The sequence below is a fragment of the Chroicocephalus ridibundus genome, chromosome 3, assembly GCF_963924245.1.
Source record: "Chroicocephalus ridibundus chromosome 3, bChrRid1.1, whole genome shotgun sequence".
NCBI classification, from domain to species: Eukaryota; Metazoa; Chordata; class Aves; order Charadriiformes; family Laridae; genus Chroicocephalus; species Chroicocephalus ridibundus.
The window spans coordinates 2,667,775-2,682,494 of record NC_086286.1 but is presented as its reverse complement, the minus strand read 5'-3'; the positions used below and the strand labels follow the sequence as shown (position 1 = coordinate 2,682,494).

The 14,720-nt window shown below is 36.1% G+C and overlaps 1 protein-coding gene across 12 annotated transcripts in view; it reads left to right on the top strand.

Moving 5' to 3' along the window:
- USP34 (ubiquitin specific peptidase 34) overlaps nt 1–14,720 on the top strand; it is a 136,245-nt gene that overhangs the window by 22,001 nt on the left and 99,524 nt on the right. For 6 of the 12 annotated variants that reach the window (XM_063331208.1, XM_063331204.1, XM_063331203.1 and 3 more), the window contains exons 3-7: nt 1,652–2,072; nt 2,334–2,375; nt 7,452–7,502; nt 7,680–7,829; nt 13,140–13,207. In XM_063331208.1, the coding sequence (XP_063187278.1) occupies nt 1,652–2,072; nt 2,334–2,375; nt 7,452–7,502; nt 7,680–7,829; nt 13,140–13,207 (732 nt within the window). Of the gene's footprint in view, nt 1–1,651; nt 2,073–2,333; nt 2,376–7,451; nt 7,503–7,679; nt 7,830–13,139; nt 13,208–14,720 lie in introns of those variants that run through there. The other 6 variants (XM_063331211.1, XM_063331213.1, XM_063331206.1 and 3 more) reach the window with 2 other exon arrangements.

Sequence of the window (14,720 nt, the reverse complement as noted above, 5' to 3'; positions counted from 1 at the left end):
AGGATACACTTGGCTCTGCCTGCAATTTGTTGTTGTCATTTGTTAATATGAAAATACATTTAGAAGTAAATCACAAAATCTATTTTTCAAATGGGTGAAGACACAATATTAAAAGAATTTTTCTTCCTGGATAGATGGCACAAAAGGTTTTAGACTCTTCCATCACTGTGTCTGGAATTGGAGAATACTGAATGTTATCTTTCTGTCTAACCCACTGAAAAAACCCACCCTGTATTCAGAACGCATATGCTTTAAGAGCTGTAGCTCAAGGGCATGTTTGTATTCCCTCGAGTGAGGCAGCACCCTCTACCTGTGATAGTTCTGAGTTCTGTCTCTTTTTTTTTTTTTCTTACAAAATATAATTTATTAAGCCCAGTTTCTAGATTAAATGCTATGCTTTGCAGCAGATTTTTTTAATCACTTCTTACTGATGACTTTTTGCTCTTTTGCCTGCTAATTTCTTTCAGAAATTATATGTGTAATAATTTGTATTATTTTAGTATCTGAAAACTGTAGTCATGGACTGGAGCCCATTGTGCTCCATGTACCTTGAGCAGGGTCTCTACCGCAAGAGAGCTACCAGTTTATGTAGCAGTTACGTCATCTACTAGACTTTGAGGGAGAAGATTCGAGTCCATCTCAAAGATTCTGCTACAAGCATATAGCCTTTAATTTTAGTCTTCATTGAAGCCCCCTTGCTTATTGCTTGCTTTCTTCTCTGCATTCTCTGGGATTTAGATCCTTTTAGGGGAATATCCTCCGCCTTTTGTTCAGAAGGAGGAGACTGTTTGTTTGTATGGAAGAAGCAAATGTTCCCAGACAATAGGTTCTAGGGTATCTGTCTTGGGGGGGTTTACGCACCAAGAATCTCTTTGACATCCATAGTTATCCTTGCCACAACTAGAGCTGTATTACAGAGTTTTCTAACTTGATGATTTGATTGATTTTTTTTCTTATTATATTGATAAAAGGGATGGTGTATAGTTTTCTATACACCAGAGTTGTTCTCTTCAGTTTACAGTGTATCAGTAGGTATTCAGAGGAATAATCTCTGAGGCTCTATAGTGAAGGAAGTAATGAAAATACTTGATACTGCCTTTTCCCATGAGGAAAGGGGTACCAACGCGCATGGGACTTGTATTTAAATGCAGACAGAAGAAGTGAGCTTAAATACTCAATTAAAAATACAATTATTTTGCAGCCCTGTTGATTTAAAAGTAACAATTCTTACACAGCTGACAAGCGTTGTCAGGTGGTTTATTGCAATAAATGTCAATAGAGAAAACCAGAGGAGGAAGCGGATTTAGGAACATACTGAAGAACACTGCTGCTTTAGTACTACGGTGACCTTTCCCTTTTAGATGTCTTTTGTATATTTTACTCACAGTGGCAGCTGCTGAAGGATAACAGGGACTTCATAGTTTTGGTAAGCATTTGGAAGTAATGGGATGTTCACAGCGTTTAAGGAAGGCTTTGTGATTCTCACTTGCTGCTGCATAGAGTCTGTTTCATTTGGATTTCCTTACTTTTGCAGGTCTGTCGTATATTTTGTTGTTTAAAATGTTTTAATGTGAAGAGTCCTTTTGGTCAGTTACCTGTTCTGATTTTAGCTACTTCAGGAATTTTTATTTTTTTTTCTGTTTTCTTACAGACAATGTCTGTGCTGTTTCAAGGAGTATAAACATTTGGAGATCTTTAACCAAGTAGTATGTGCGCTTATTAACTTAGTGATTGCCCAAGTTCAAGCTCTGCGGGACCAGCTCTGTAAACATTGCACTATTAATATAGATTCAACGTGGCAAGATCAGAGTAACCATGCTGATGAGCCCCTGAATGTAGAAAGAGAGTCTCATGAAGAAGAAAATGGAGAACGGCAAAAATCTATAGAGAAAAAATTAGATTCTGGAAGAACTTGTATCCTGACAGAGGAGGAGTCTGCAAAGAACACTGATGCTTTTAGCTTATGGAGCACTGATGAGAAGGAAAAGTTGTTGCTGTGTGTGGCAAAAATCTTTCAGATTCAGTTTCCTCTGTACACTGCTTATAAGCATAACACTCATCCCACAATAGAGGTATTACCTTATCTTTATGTGTATATTTAATTATTTTGTGAAAGGTTATTTGTTCTCATTTAATGAGTAGACTGTGCGTGTTTGGTGATAGTTGCTTTCACACAGGATGGGCAAATTGAGCTCTCCTGTTGACTTCAGTAGAACTTTTAAATGACACATACTCTTATACTTTCTTTAAAATATGCTTAATTGTTATAGGTAATATATTGATAAGTGTTGGATGGAACTGTACACTGAATTATTGTACTGTTTAAATAACAGGAAGGCAAAAAGGGGACTATAGCGAAGCCTTTCTTCCAGAAGGTAACCCATTAATAGTTTACTAATTTCTTTTCATTGCAATCTATGGTTCTAGAAGCAAAGCTTCATAATCTAAACTTTGTGCAAGACCAAACTTATTTGTTAGAACAGATGTTTAATTGATTGGAATAACTGAGGTCTACACAAGTGGCTTTGTTCTACAGTGCTGTTTTTTCTCTGTGATATTTGTTGTGGCTGCCACTCACATTTTCCGTATTTTCTTCTGAAAAAAACACCACACACAAAACTTTTCAAAAATCATGCCATGTTTAATTCACAGTTTCTGAAATAAATACGATGTTGTTAGCATTTCCTAGCTGAAACAATATAGTTCTTGGAAAGGTTGGGTTTTGATCCAACTTGTGGTAGTCTAATAACAAGTGATAGTTAATAACAGTTCTTTTACAATATTTGTATGCAAAGAAGATGTATATTTAGCTATATGAAGAAAGCTTCTATCCAACAAACTTCTGAGAAAGTCACAGCGGAGAATCAAACTACAGTTAACCCAGTTCTTAATTTTTTTTATTCAGGGGGTTTGGGAAGTTCTGTTGGAGCTCTGAGTGGTTAAGTTCTCATTTTGGACTTAAGTTTAAAAAGCAAAGATACCAAGTGACATATAATTTTTGGTTATGTATGCTAGAGTGATCACAAGATAGCATCAGTTCTTGTTGAATGAATCCTGCCATATCTGACAATAAATTTAGTTAAAACCCGCAATGTAGTGGGGCTTTTGGGTGGGCCGGATTTTGGTTTGTCTTATTCTAAAACATATAGGCATAAGTTAACAGAGGTTGTTTCACAAATATTTGTATAGAAAAATGAGGCAAAGCTAGGATTTGTGGATTTCAGGTTTCCCATCATCCATTTTGGCCTGCCTTTTAAACTTTCACCATATGTAAATAAATCTGTAGTTCAGCCTCTGCAAGTAGGAACTGTAGAGGGTAGATCTATCTTGTTAGTTAAAAAAAAAAATAAATCAATGACTGCTTAAGTGATTTATCTTCTGTACTCCTGGGACGCCTACTGAAACTGGCTTTGTAGGAATACGCAATGAACAATTCTGGAACAGCTTTCCTATGTATAAGCACACTTGCTTCTTTTAAATGACAGTTTCATGGTTTGTTTTTTTTTCCCTTTCCCTTTCAATTTAACTTCCAAATGACAAAAAGAAAATCTCAGAGTGCCCGTTGGGATTTCTTTTTCACTTGATGTGCAGCCATAAAGTGATTTGGACACAGATATGCTGTAGATTGCTGTGCTGTGACTGGCTGTTACTCTAGACATGCTAGTATATATCATACTGGTATATATCATTTGAATTATTGAATACATTTATTAGCTATCCAAAAAACATAACTTAAAGGGGAGCTGAGAATGAAAAACACTTCCCTGTGGTACAGACGAGTGAGAGACTAGTTTTTTTACTAGACTTTTTGTGTTTCCAGGTCTGGATTACGGAGGTATGCTAACCTGCCATATTTCTTGTGTACCTTTTTCTTTTTTGGGGGGGAGATTTTTTTCATTTGCATTTAAAAGGTTCCAGCATCAATCATTTTTCTCACAAACTGAGATTTGCTGTATTTAGGAAGCACTAGGGTTCTGTTATTCTAAAGTAGTACTATTGCCTATTTTAATGTCAAAACTTCCTGCTACCATGAGTGACTCACTAAGGTTTAGAGTTTAATTTTGGATTGCAGTCTGGAGCACATCTTAGTTGAATTGAGACAAGTTATTTGACCCAGTAACGGGAGCACTTCTTGGTTTAGATCAGGCTTGGACTCAGTCCTCAAATTAAAAATCCCTGTTTTAAATGTATCATCTATACTTGTAAGCTAAACGTATTCCTGAACAGACCAAATCTGTCAAGAATTTGTTGGGAGAAGCTTGTGTAGCTCTCCGTCTCCCTCTAAGCATTTCTTTTGCCTCATGGAAAACACATTCCAATCTACACTCTCTCTGACTTCAAAAATTCCTTGTTCTAGATTCTTGAGATGAATTTTTACACAATTTCATTAAGTCATTCCATCCGGTTAAAGGTTTCACTTTGCCTGGAAATGACCATTTAGGCTGTCATTTAAAAATTTCCAATGTAAGACTTTCACATGGCATTATTACCTTCTGGTAATGACTAGCAGTCAATATTACCGTTAGCCATTGTTCTGCGTACACCTCCAAGATCTTTGTTCTTAATGACAGCAGACAGAAGACAAGTCTTGAACTCTGATCCTCTTGTTGGGTGCTCACCAAAGCCATTTTACACTTGACCATCTAGTGCAGAAGAAAATGTGAAAGTGTGAGGTTTTCCCTAGTTTAGGAGTTCACGAATTTGGATGAAAACGAATAGCAAAGACCAGATGATTTGAAAGGTTCCTTCCAACCTAGGCCATTCTGTGATTTCTTGGTAGTCAAAGGGGTGTCTGCCTGTACGTGATCCTACAGATTCTCTCCTTAAATGATATGGGCTAGGAATTATTTTGTCCCTTACGACATTTCTAAAGTGAGAGAGTAAAGACCGTGGAAGCCTGATTGGTAGCCAGAAGGGCATACTCTCAACAGCAGAAGCTACCTTGAACGGGTGGCCTTGCAGAGGGCAGAAATGTCACAGAAATATGTTACACACAAGGACAATGAAACTACATCATGTGAAAGTAAATCAAGCGTATTGACAAGCATATAGTCTTGACAACTGTAGAATGGATATGCGTCTGTATAGACAGAATGTTTGTCTCACCTTTTCTTAAACTGATGAGAAGCTTAATGAAAAATGTCTGGATTTCCAAAACAGCACAATTGGTTGCAGTCACTTAGAGGACAGCCCACTTCAGGAAATAAATATTGAGAAAAATCTGTAAAGATAAGATCTGAAAACACACCGTTTGCTTCTGTTGAAATCTACCATTATTTTTGTGCCCAGAGAGAGGCCTTTTTGTCTATTTTTCATCCTAAACAAAAACTAACTCAAACTATTTTTATAAACGTGGCTTGTTGTTTTTTTTAACAAATGCTTGTACTTTGGAATTGGTTAATTTCTGGTTTTGTTTTTTTTTTTTTAATGTATGGTATATCTTTTAAGAGATCTTGCATACAGGGTAGTTTAAGACTGTATGCACTATTCTTCTTTTCATACCTACTCTGTGCAGCAAGCGCAATACCTGTGAGTGGACACTTCAGAGGGGAAAAGAAATACCTAGAAAATGGAGTCCTGTAGAGTCTTGAAGTCCTGTAGAGAAAGAAGCAACTGTGTAAAGTGTGCTCCTGAATTTTGCACTGTCTCGGAATGAACAATGAAGCAATTCTGGAGAGAGGATGAAATGAAAGAGGAAAAAAATCAGTTGTTTAGGTGTCTGTAGCTGTAGTCCCTGATTCTTTGCTTCTCTTTTCTTTTTCTCTCTCCTTCTCCTTTTCAAATAAATATTTTCTTGGAAAATATCCCTAGTTAAGTGCCCTCCACCAAGATCGTGTCCGTATCAGACCTCAGCTAGTATATTGTATCTGAAGTGATGGGTGTTTTTTAACCATATGAGATTGCCATGAGGAATTCTCTTATCTCTTTATACACTTATCTTAAGGAATTCTCTGTCTCTGTTCTGTTTCTCCTCTGCAGGAACAGAAGTCACATTTCCAGACTCAGTCTCTCAACCACAACAGTTTTAGTAAGCTTTGCAGGACTCGCGCAACAGACCGCCATGCATCTTTGATCTCTGTGTTCTAAGAACTGTAGTTCACTGGACAGCAAGTCTCTATTCTAGTCAAGAAAACTAATGAAATTTCTCACACTATTTCTGCAGTTTTCATGAGCAGAGCACTGAACACCTTTTCTTGCTACTTGAAAACATACCACCTACTGGCTTCAAAGCTGTTTTAAAAATAACTGTTAGAGTATCACGAGTTCAGGCATGACTTAGAGTTCAACAGAAGTAAAAAGAAAATAAATGCTTAGATATAATATGAGCATATTGAATAATTCAAAATGTTTGTATCACACTTAATCCATCCAAAATTGCTTGCCTCCAGCATCCTCTGGTGCAGTTTTAAGAAGCTTACTCCTACACAGCTATTTGAAATATATTCAGGAAACTTCATTTAAAAACTTCACTTTATGTTAAATTTACGTTAGATTTGGGAATATGAGAACTAGGTGTTCGGCATAGAGGGATGGGAAGAAGAATGCGCGCTGTAACTACTTGCAAGTACCCATGGCAATGTTGTGGTTTTACAGTCAGGTTTTATGTTCTCTTCGCTGCCCTTTTGCCCCAGCCATATGCAAGTTACACGCAATATGTGTAACAACCCTAATAAATAGAATTCCTGCTTTATACTGCCCGACAAGTGGGTGTTGTGAACGTTAAAAAGAAAAGCTATTTTTCAAAACCGTTTTCACTTTAGTACTTCTAGAAAATAGTTAACAAATAGCAGCAAGTATCTAACAGATTGATAGGGTGATATGATTTCTTCCCTCTCTTTAGTTAGCTTAATCCTGTAAAGAGCACTAGGCACTTATTTTATATAATGTGTTTTGTTATATTTAAGAGAATACACTAGTTGAAGAATGTTAATGTTCTGATGGGAATGAATAATTTGACAGTTTAGCCCCTTAAGTCATTAAATGTAGGATTGTAGAACATCCTACATTTCATTTAAATTCAGATGTTTGGATCTAAGCCTCATCTTCATGCAAAAATTGCGTTCAAAAGCACCTAGATTGGTTTATTCTGTAATTCTCAGGCTGGTGTGCCCCCTTTGCAGTATTCCTGTTGGAAAAAAAAAATGGTGATCTGAAGGGAGGTGGGATTGAGGAATGATCTGTTAATCCAGGCATTGAGAGCCACTGCTGAGATGTTATCCTAAGCGTGCATTTGTGTACTTATAAATACATCTTAACAAAGGTAAAATGATGAACCAGAAAAGTATGTTTGCAATATAAAAGCAGAGCAAAGCTTGAGCTTTTGTCATCATCTAAATTAGGGTTTTGGTTTTTTCTGTTAGTTAACTATAATGTCTGTTAATGGTCAGTTGTTTTTTGTTCTATAAATGTATTTTTATTGCTTCAGTTAATTTTTTTTTCTTTTTAAACAGGATATTTCTGCTCAAGAAAGCAATATATTAGGGGCGTTCTGTGATATGAATGTAAGTTGTCCATTTTTAAATAAGTGCACGTTTTCTAGAAAGTTAAAATATCTATGTTCTCTCCTGTATAGATTTGTGTTATACTAATGTAGCTTCTTGAATTTCCTGGGTGTCTGAATGGATCTTGTATTGATTGTTCAAATTCTTCTTTTTTTTTTTTTCTTAATATATTTCTAGGATGTAGAAGTACCATTGCACTTGCTTCGTTATGTTTGTCTCTTTTGTGGCAAAAATGGCCTTTCCCTCATGAAGGATTGTTTTGAATACGGAACTCCCGAGACGCTGCCATTTCTTATAGCACATGCGTTTATCACAGTGGTATCTAATGTAAGTATTGTCTTTCAATTCTTTAATGTTAAACACAAAAAGTAAAAGGGCTGAAGTCTGGAGGAATTGTATAGGACTGGGGAGGGAGAAAAACACTGTAAGATTTTTCCTTGTTAGGAATGTGAGGTTTGCTGGTCCACTGAGCATTTCATTATCCAAACCCCATACATCTCCTGTAAGCACACAAGTGGTTTTGTAGGTTTGTACCTAGATTTTAAGATTGTAACAGCCCCAGAAAATACTTGTAAGAACGTCGTCAGAGGTCATTTCTGTCCCTGAAATTGTGTCATGGGAATGTTTTAAGCATCTTAAGGCTATATTAACTCTTTACCTATTTCCTGTGAGGCACAAAAGAAAAGCCTATGGATTTCTTTTCTTCTCAATATCCTGTGATTTTATATCATCATACACATTTGCAGCTTAGAGGTAACTATCTTGTATTTCGCCTAGTTTTAGAATACACATCCGTCATCATTTCTCCATTTTGAAATAACAGTGATTTTTGACCAGCAGAATTACAAATTGATTTTGGTGAAGATTTGAAGGAGATTGGTGATAGAAATGAAAAACAATCTCTGAAGGAGTACCTATGAAGACTAATGTGAGAATGTGGAGTCATGATCTGTCTTGTGAATGTTACATACAGGCAAATGAAAAACAATAGTTTGTTATGCCTTGTATGAAGTGAGTTTAACATGATTTTGACGTTGATTGCAGTTTTGAATGCTTGAAATCAGATCCTTCCTTCCACATATCTTCCCTTTTTCCTTGTTGCTTTTACTGACCAGCGAGGATGATGTTCCAAATAAGTATTGGAATATGTTTGCATAGAAGGAACCAGTGACTGAAATAAAGTTGCCATTGGTGATGTGTATCACTCGCTCCTCATCCTTTTAGTGTAATGGTTCTTCACTAGTGGGTGAGAGAACAAGTGATTAAGGCCATGATATGCTTTGTTCTGGTAAGCTTGCACAGGAGGACTGCTGCAGCACCTCTCTTTGTTAAGCTGTGGAGATGTGTTCCCTTCTGGCCCTTTCTGTATGATCTGATGAGATTTCAGGTGATAGTCTGAGGAGTTCTTCATCTCTACCTGTTGTCAGTGCAGCCTGCAGTCTTCATCAAGCCATCTGCTGAAAATGTATAGTCTTCTACGTTATTCTGGTGTAGAAGTAAATTTTGGTCATGGAACCAGACAGTCTTTCGTGTCTGATTTTTGTTGGGCTTTTTTTGAGGATGGGCAAAACTGTTCGGAACAGTAAGTGGCAGCTCCCTATCACACCAGCATTTTTTTCAACAAGCATTCTGGCTGCAAATCCCATTTCGTAAATATCCCAGACCAGTTTATGTTTATAAACTGCGCCTGCCTTTCTTCTTTGTTCTTTTTTGAAGTCTTTATTTTTCTCCACATCGATCGTTTATTTTCTTTATTCTTAGTGAGGTGCCCTAACCCAAAACACTTCTCAGCAAAGTTTCTCCTTTCAGATGATTACTTAGCAACTTTGCATTTATCTTTTGTTATAGTAGGTAATAGATTTAGCTGTCTCTTGTGGCTATTTTAGATTAATGCTATGGTTAAACCTGCCAGATAAAATGAAATTCAACCCAAAGCATAACAGGTAGAAATACTGTGTCTTCACCCTCTTCCAGCATTGTATCTTTTACTATTCAACTAGAATCTTCCTTTTGAACTCTGTCTGGCTTTGCTGGCAAATCTGTGTGAATTGGAGGAAAACTGTTTTAGAAAATTTTTTATCTTCAGATTTTATCTGTCAGTTCGCTATGGAAAGTATAAGAAAATGATTTATGTGTAATGTGCTTTATTCATCCCCTTCCCGCGTTTTGGTGTCACTCAGAGTACTTGTCAGCAGTGCTCCTGAATTTCAAATGCAATATGGTTTATTGGTTCCAAATGAGGAAGCTAATCTTTTTGACAAAATACATTTTACCTTGCATATATTAAAAAATAATATTTTTTTCTGTACCTCTACAATGGTGCATAAGCTTCTAATTTTTCTTTTTCCCTGTTTCTTTTTGTATCATCTCCCTATATAATTCATACAACTTAAGTAAACATAAATAATTTAATAAATGTTTCTGTTTATCTGGGAAATGATGTACCAAACTCCAATAAAACAAAAATAAACCTTCACAAAACTATTTTTCGTGAACAAAGTATTGGTGATCTCCGTGAGAACTCTGCTAATTTGACTTGTCTTTACCCCAATGCGTTTGAGTTTTGGGGATTTATAGATAGCGTGAGATTTGTGGATGACCCTGTCGATAATAGCTCAGCGGAGACCTCTGCAATGTCAACTGTTAACTGGTTCACAACATGTAAAGGCAGAACTATAGTGCACAGTAGTTCTTAAAGACATCTTCACAGTCCTGCCAACCCTTGAGAATGGCAGTTAAGTAGGCATTATTGTAACGACTCCTAGAAATATCCATGCTGGAATTTATTTTAAAGTCTGAGAGAAGAATTGGTTGTTTACTACTACCTTAAATATTTCAAAAATATTTTCAGAAAGATTGTAGTGCAGATGAAGCAATCAATTTCTTATTAAAAAGTTAGGCTTAGTAGTAAGGTCCAGGAAGTGGAACAGGTGAAGTTGGAAATAGTAAACAGCAGCCAAAGAAATCATTTGCTAAAAAACCCATAACAGTTAACTTTTAATAGACAAAGGTGCATAGTGGTGTGGAAAGCATTTGCTCTGTTTCTCCCACAAAGGAAGGCGAATATCTCATTAAGAGCACTCTACAGGTGCATGTAAGAGAAGACCATTACCACACATTAGGAAGGCCTGTGGGGAACTGAGCTGCTTGTTTGTGATTACTGGTGTCTCCTTTACATCCAGGACATTAAAATTTTTGAAAAGATGTTTCATTGAATTTTTTTTTATCCAGCAAATCTCGAGTGAGTAAATGTCTTTGTCTGACAAGCTTATGTTTGTAGTAATAACACCAGCAAATGTAATATAATGCAATTTACTTTACATGGGAGTTGGCTAGTTGGTACTCTTGTTTTTAATCCAGCTCATGGCTCTGCGAGATGCTTTCTTAGCAACCTGTGTTGTGGAAGGACTATTCCTTCTTAGGATATTTCTTTCCTGTCTTTTTTAGTTAGATACTTGGTTCTTCCCACATTTCATATTCTGTGGTATCTGCTCAGCTTAACTACCTGTGTTGTGGTGGCCTTAAAAAACTAACAGATGCAGAGAAGTCCATGACCTACAGCTTGTTTTGTGGAGAATTTAAACCTCACTGAAAAAGCCTGTCATTCCATCATTCTGTATGAGTTCAGTTTTGTGGATGTTGTGGAGGAATAACTGCCCGCTCAGTGGAGGTGAATTAATTGAAATAATGCTGATGGTTTCCCAAACGTTGCTTTAATTTTACTGTATGAAACTTCAAAACTCAAGTCAGAAGTAAAAACTGTTGAGAGACACACTGCCTTTTGGAAAAGAATTACCTATGATAAAGAGCAAATAATAACCCAGAAACCTCTGAAGCTTGAAAATAGAACAGATGCAGTAAATACTTTGTTTTAAAAGCAGGTGGAAGCAAAAAAAGGTATGATGAAAGCTGTGGATTTTTAATGTAATTTTATATATGTTATTTTTATGTCATTTTAGATATTTTGTGCTACTTTATTTAAAAAATTTAGTATATTTATAATTGAGTTCATGATGAAAATTACATTTTCATTTATAATATGTGAAATTATCCATTAACTCAATTGTGAGGATGAAAGTTGTATGTAATGCAAGTATACAGATGAATGAAATGACTTAGAGCGAAAATTACTATGAACAATTAAAGCTGTAAAACCAACGCTTCCTACTTCTATTTCACAAAGAAAGATATTCGCTTTTGTGTTTGATACTTGCATATGAAAAAGAGCACATCGTTGTGTTAAAAATCAAATTGTGGAAATGCAGTAGTGTGTTTGTCATCCTTGCGGTTCCTTGTCAAAATAGTATTTAATTCCTGTTTCTAGAACAGGCATCTTTTAGTTACACTTTCTATCTTTGGGATGTTAGCCTTTTTTTCTTCTTGAGACTGCCGATAGGATCAGAAGCCTATTCCAAACGTCGTCTTTTTTGCAACGTGAAGATTTGGCTGGTTTGTCTTGCAGAGTAGGTTGGTATTGTTACTGCATAGTGTTAGTTGCATTGTAAAAAGTGAGTCTGAAAATATTTTTTTCAGAAATGACTCTTAAAATCACTTGGCTAATTCAAAAAATGTTTAAAATAAATGCCGGTGATACAGTTTTACTACACCCCGATATTTTTTCCATCCTGGCAAGGAGAATTTAGGTTTTCTGCATCCAGAATTTTCCAAAATCCTGGTGAGAATTCAGTCCTTAGGCAGAATTTATTGCATCAGTTGCAAAGATGAACCATTCTCCTAAGAGCAAACATGGAGATGTAAATCGAGGTGATGGTTTTGAGTGACTGGCGCTGTTAGCTGTTCACAAGATTTGTGTGTGCCCATGATTAAAATTGTGTGAGTAGTAGTAGCAGCTGCTAATGTTTCATCTGTGCTAGATCCCTTACCTGGCACGTAGTTGTCTCTCTGTAACAGGTTTAACAGGCTCAGCATTCCTTTTTGAAATGCAGATGGAGCTTCTGACTTTGCCTGTGTAAGTAGTTTGGTTGCTCCTCTTTTCCTCACAGCGGTGTTAAATAGCTGTTTCAGGGTTTTTTTTCTTGACATACATTTTCTTCCCGCAAACAGTTTTGCAAAGGTGGTAAAGGCAGAATGGTAAATATGGGAATGCAAATATGGTAGTAAAAAACTGTTCTTAATTACCGGTTATAAAACATAATTTTATTTTATAGGATATATAAGCCGTAAGAAGCAAAACATCAACACAAGTCAAAAAATTTTACTTGATTTAGGAGAGATTTGCAAGGAACATAAAGAATGGAATAATTTTCGTGTAAACTTTAAAAGAAAAAGAAACCCCACAAGGCTGAGTAACAGTTTTTCCTACTGAAGAAACTACAGAAAATTCAGAAATGAGACATCTGGGCAGTATGATACTATTCATACAAAGTTTATATTTTCCAACTGACTAAAGTCAAAGATGTAACTCCTGTTTATAAGTCGCAGAAACGTTCCACTGATTAACAGCTTTCCAAATTAGAAAATTAAGAAGTTGAAAGAATTGAAGTTGAATGAAAAACAACAAAGCCTTTTTCTAAAGTGGGGTTGCATGTGCAAATGTACCAGCAATAGTTCATTTTTTACCATTCTCATTAAATGTCATTAATGAAATTTTTATCTATTTATGTTTTTGCATTATAGATCAGAATATGGCTACACATCCCTGCTGTCATGCAGCACATTATACCCTTTAGGACTTATGTTATCAGGTAAATTTTTAATTTAAGAATTTTTCTCGTGGGATTTTTTGCCAGCACCTATTTATAATTTCAGCTGATACACTTTTAATTGTTCAAGTTGTTGCTCTGACTGTATCATTTCAACAAGGAGAGTGAAGGTAATGTTTAGAGTTAGTTTGGGCAGCTCCTTTTATCTATCTGATTTCAGTATCGATCAAATCAATCTTGTTAATAGCATTTTTAGTGTGACATCCAGCCCCGTTCTGACGTGTCGTGTCGGGTTCAATTGTGATGCAGTTTCATTTACTGCAGTATCTTCATCAAACTTTACATAAAATTTGCAATGAGAAGATGTAAGTAGAAGAGCGATATGTAGTCATTGAGATTTCATATACTGAGTTTCTCTGAGTTTTAACACTGCTTCACATTTTGATGTTCTGTATTTCCAGCTGGCAGGAACTGAAGCGTGATCAAAAGTCTACTCGCACTTTTATGGATCTAAATATATCTAGTCCCAAAGATTTTCTTTACATCAAGCTGACTTCCCATGAAAAGCACTTTAAAATTAAAGTACTTATAAAGATATTTAATTATACAAGCAATTTCTTTTTATTGGCTTTCTCGGGACAATATAAAAAATCCAATGAGGTGCTGCTGAAAGTATCTTGTGTATGTTGTGTCTGCCTGGAGGTGGAGGGGTGTGGTCCCAGCTAATTCTCCTTCCAGTGGCCCAGCATTTAACTTTTCTGGTGCAGACAACCTAAAAGGCCACTGCTCTTGCGTGGAACCACAGCTCCTCCAAGGCTTTGGATTTCCTATAACTGTAATATTAGAAATGTGCTTATACTAGTAATAGCTTACTTCCCTGATAGCAGTAAATGTGCCTGTACAGAAGATATTGTCTTAACTATACCAGTATATCATCACAGTCTTAATAAAAGTAATTGCATTGGCAACAAAAAAGTGCACAGAACAATGAGGCTCACAACTATGTTTTGTGTTTAAAAATGCTCTGGTTTGAATTGTAAAGAATTTTGACTGTAAAAATTTAAGTACTGGCTTGGGTATCGATCTTTCTTCCTATAATATGGTCTCTACTAAAATGATACCGGCAGAGAGAAGAGTATTCTGATCTTTTATTAAAACATACCATTCTGGAGTTACAGTCCAGCCGTGTGTGCACCTTTACTGCTGATGTGTTATCTTTGAAATCTTACAAAGGTAATTATTAATCATGAAGCAGTCCAGGAAGGACAGGCAGAGAATCTTCAAGTTCTTGTCTCCATACATATTCCATTAATGGTTGACCAAATTCCCAGGTTCACGAACAATGAGCCTTACCTATCTTCTTGCAATGTATAGAAATTAAAAAGAGCCTTGAAGGATCGAGAATTGGAGATAGGCTGAGAAGAAGGAACTTGAGTGAGACAGAATAACACAGCTTGCAGTCTTTGTTGCTAATCCTCACTTGTCATCCTATAAGTATTTTATAACCGTAGCTGTAATAAGGGTCGCTGGAATGAACAGAAGATTTTTTTTCCTG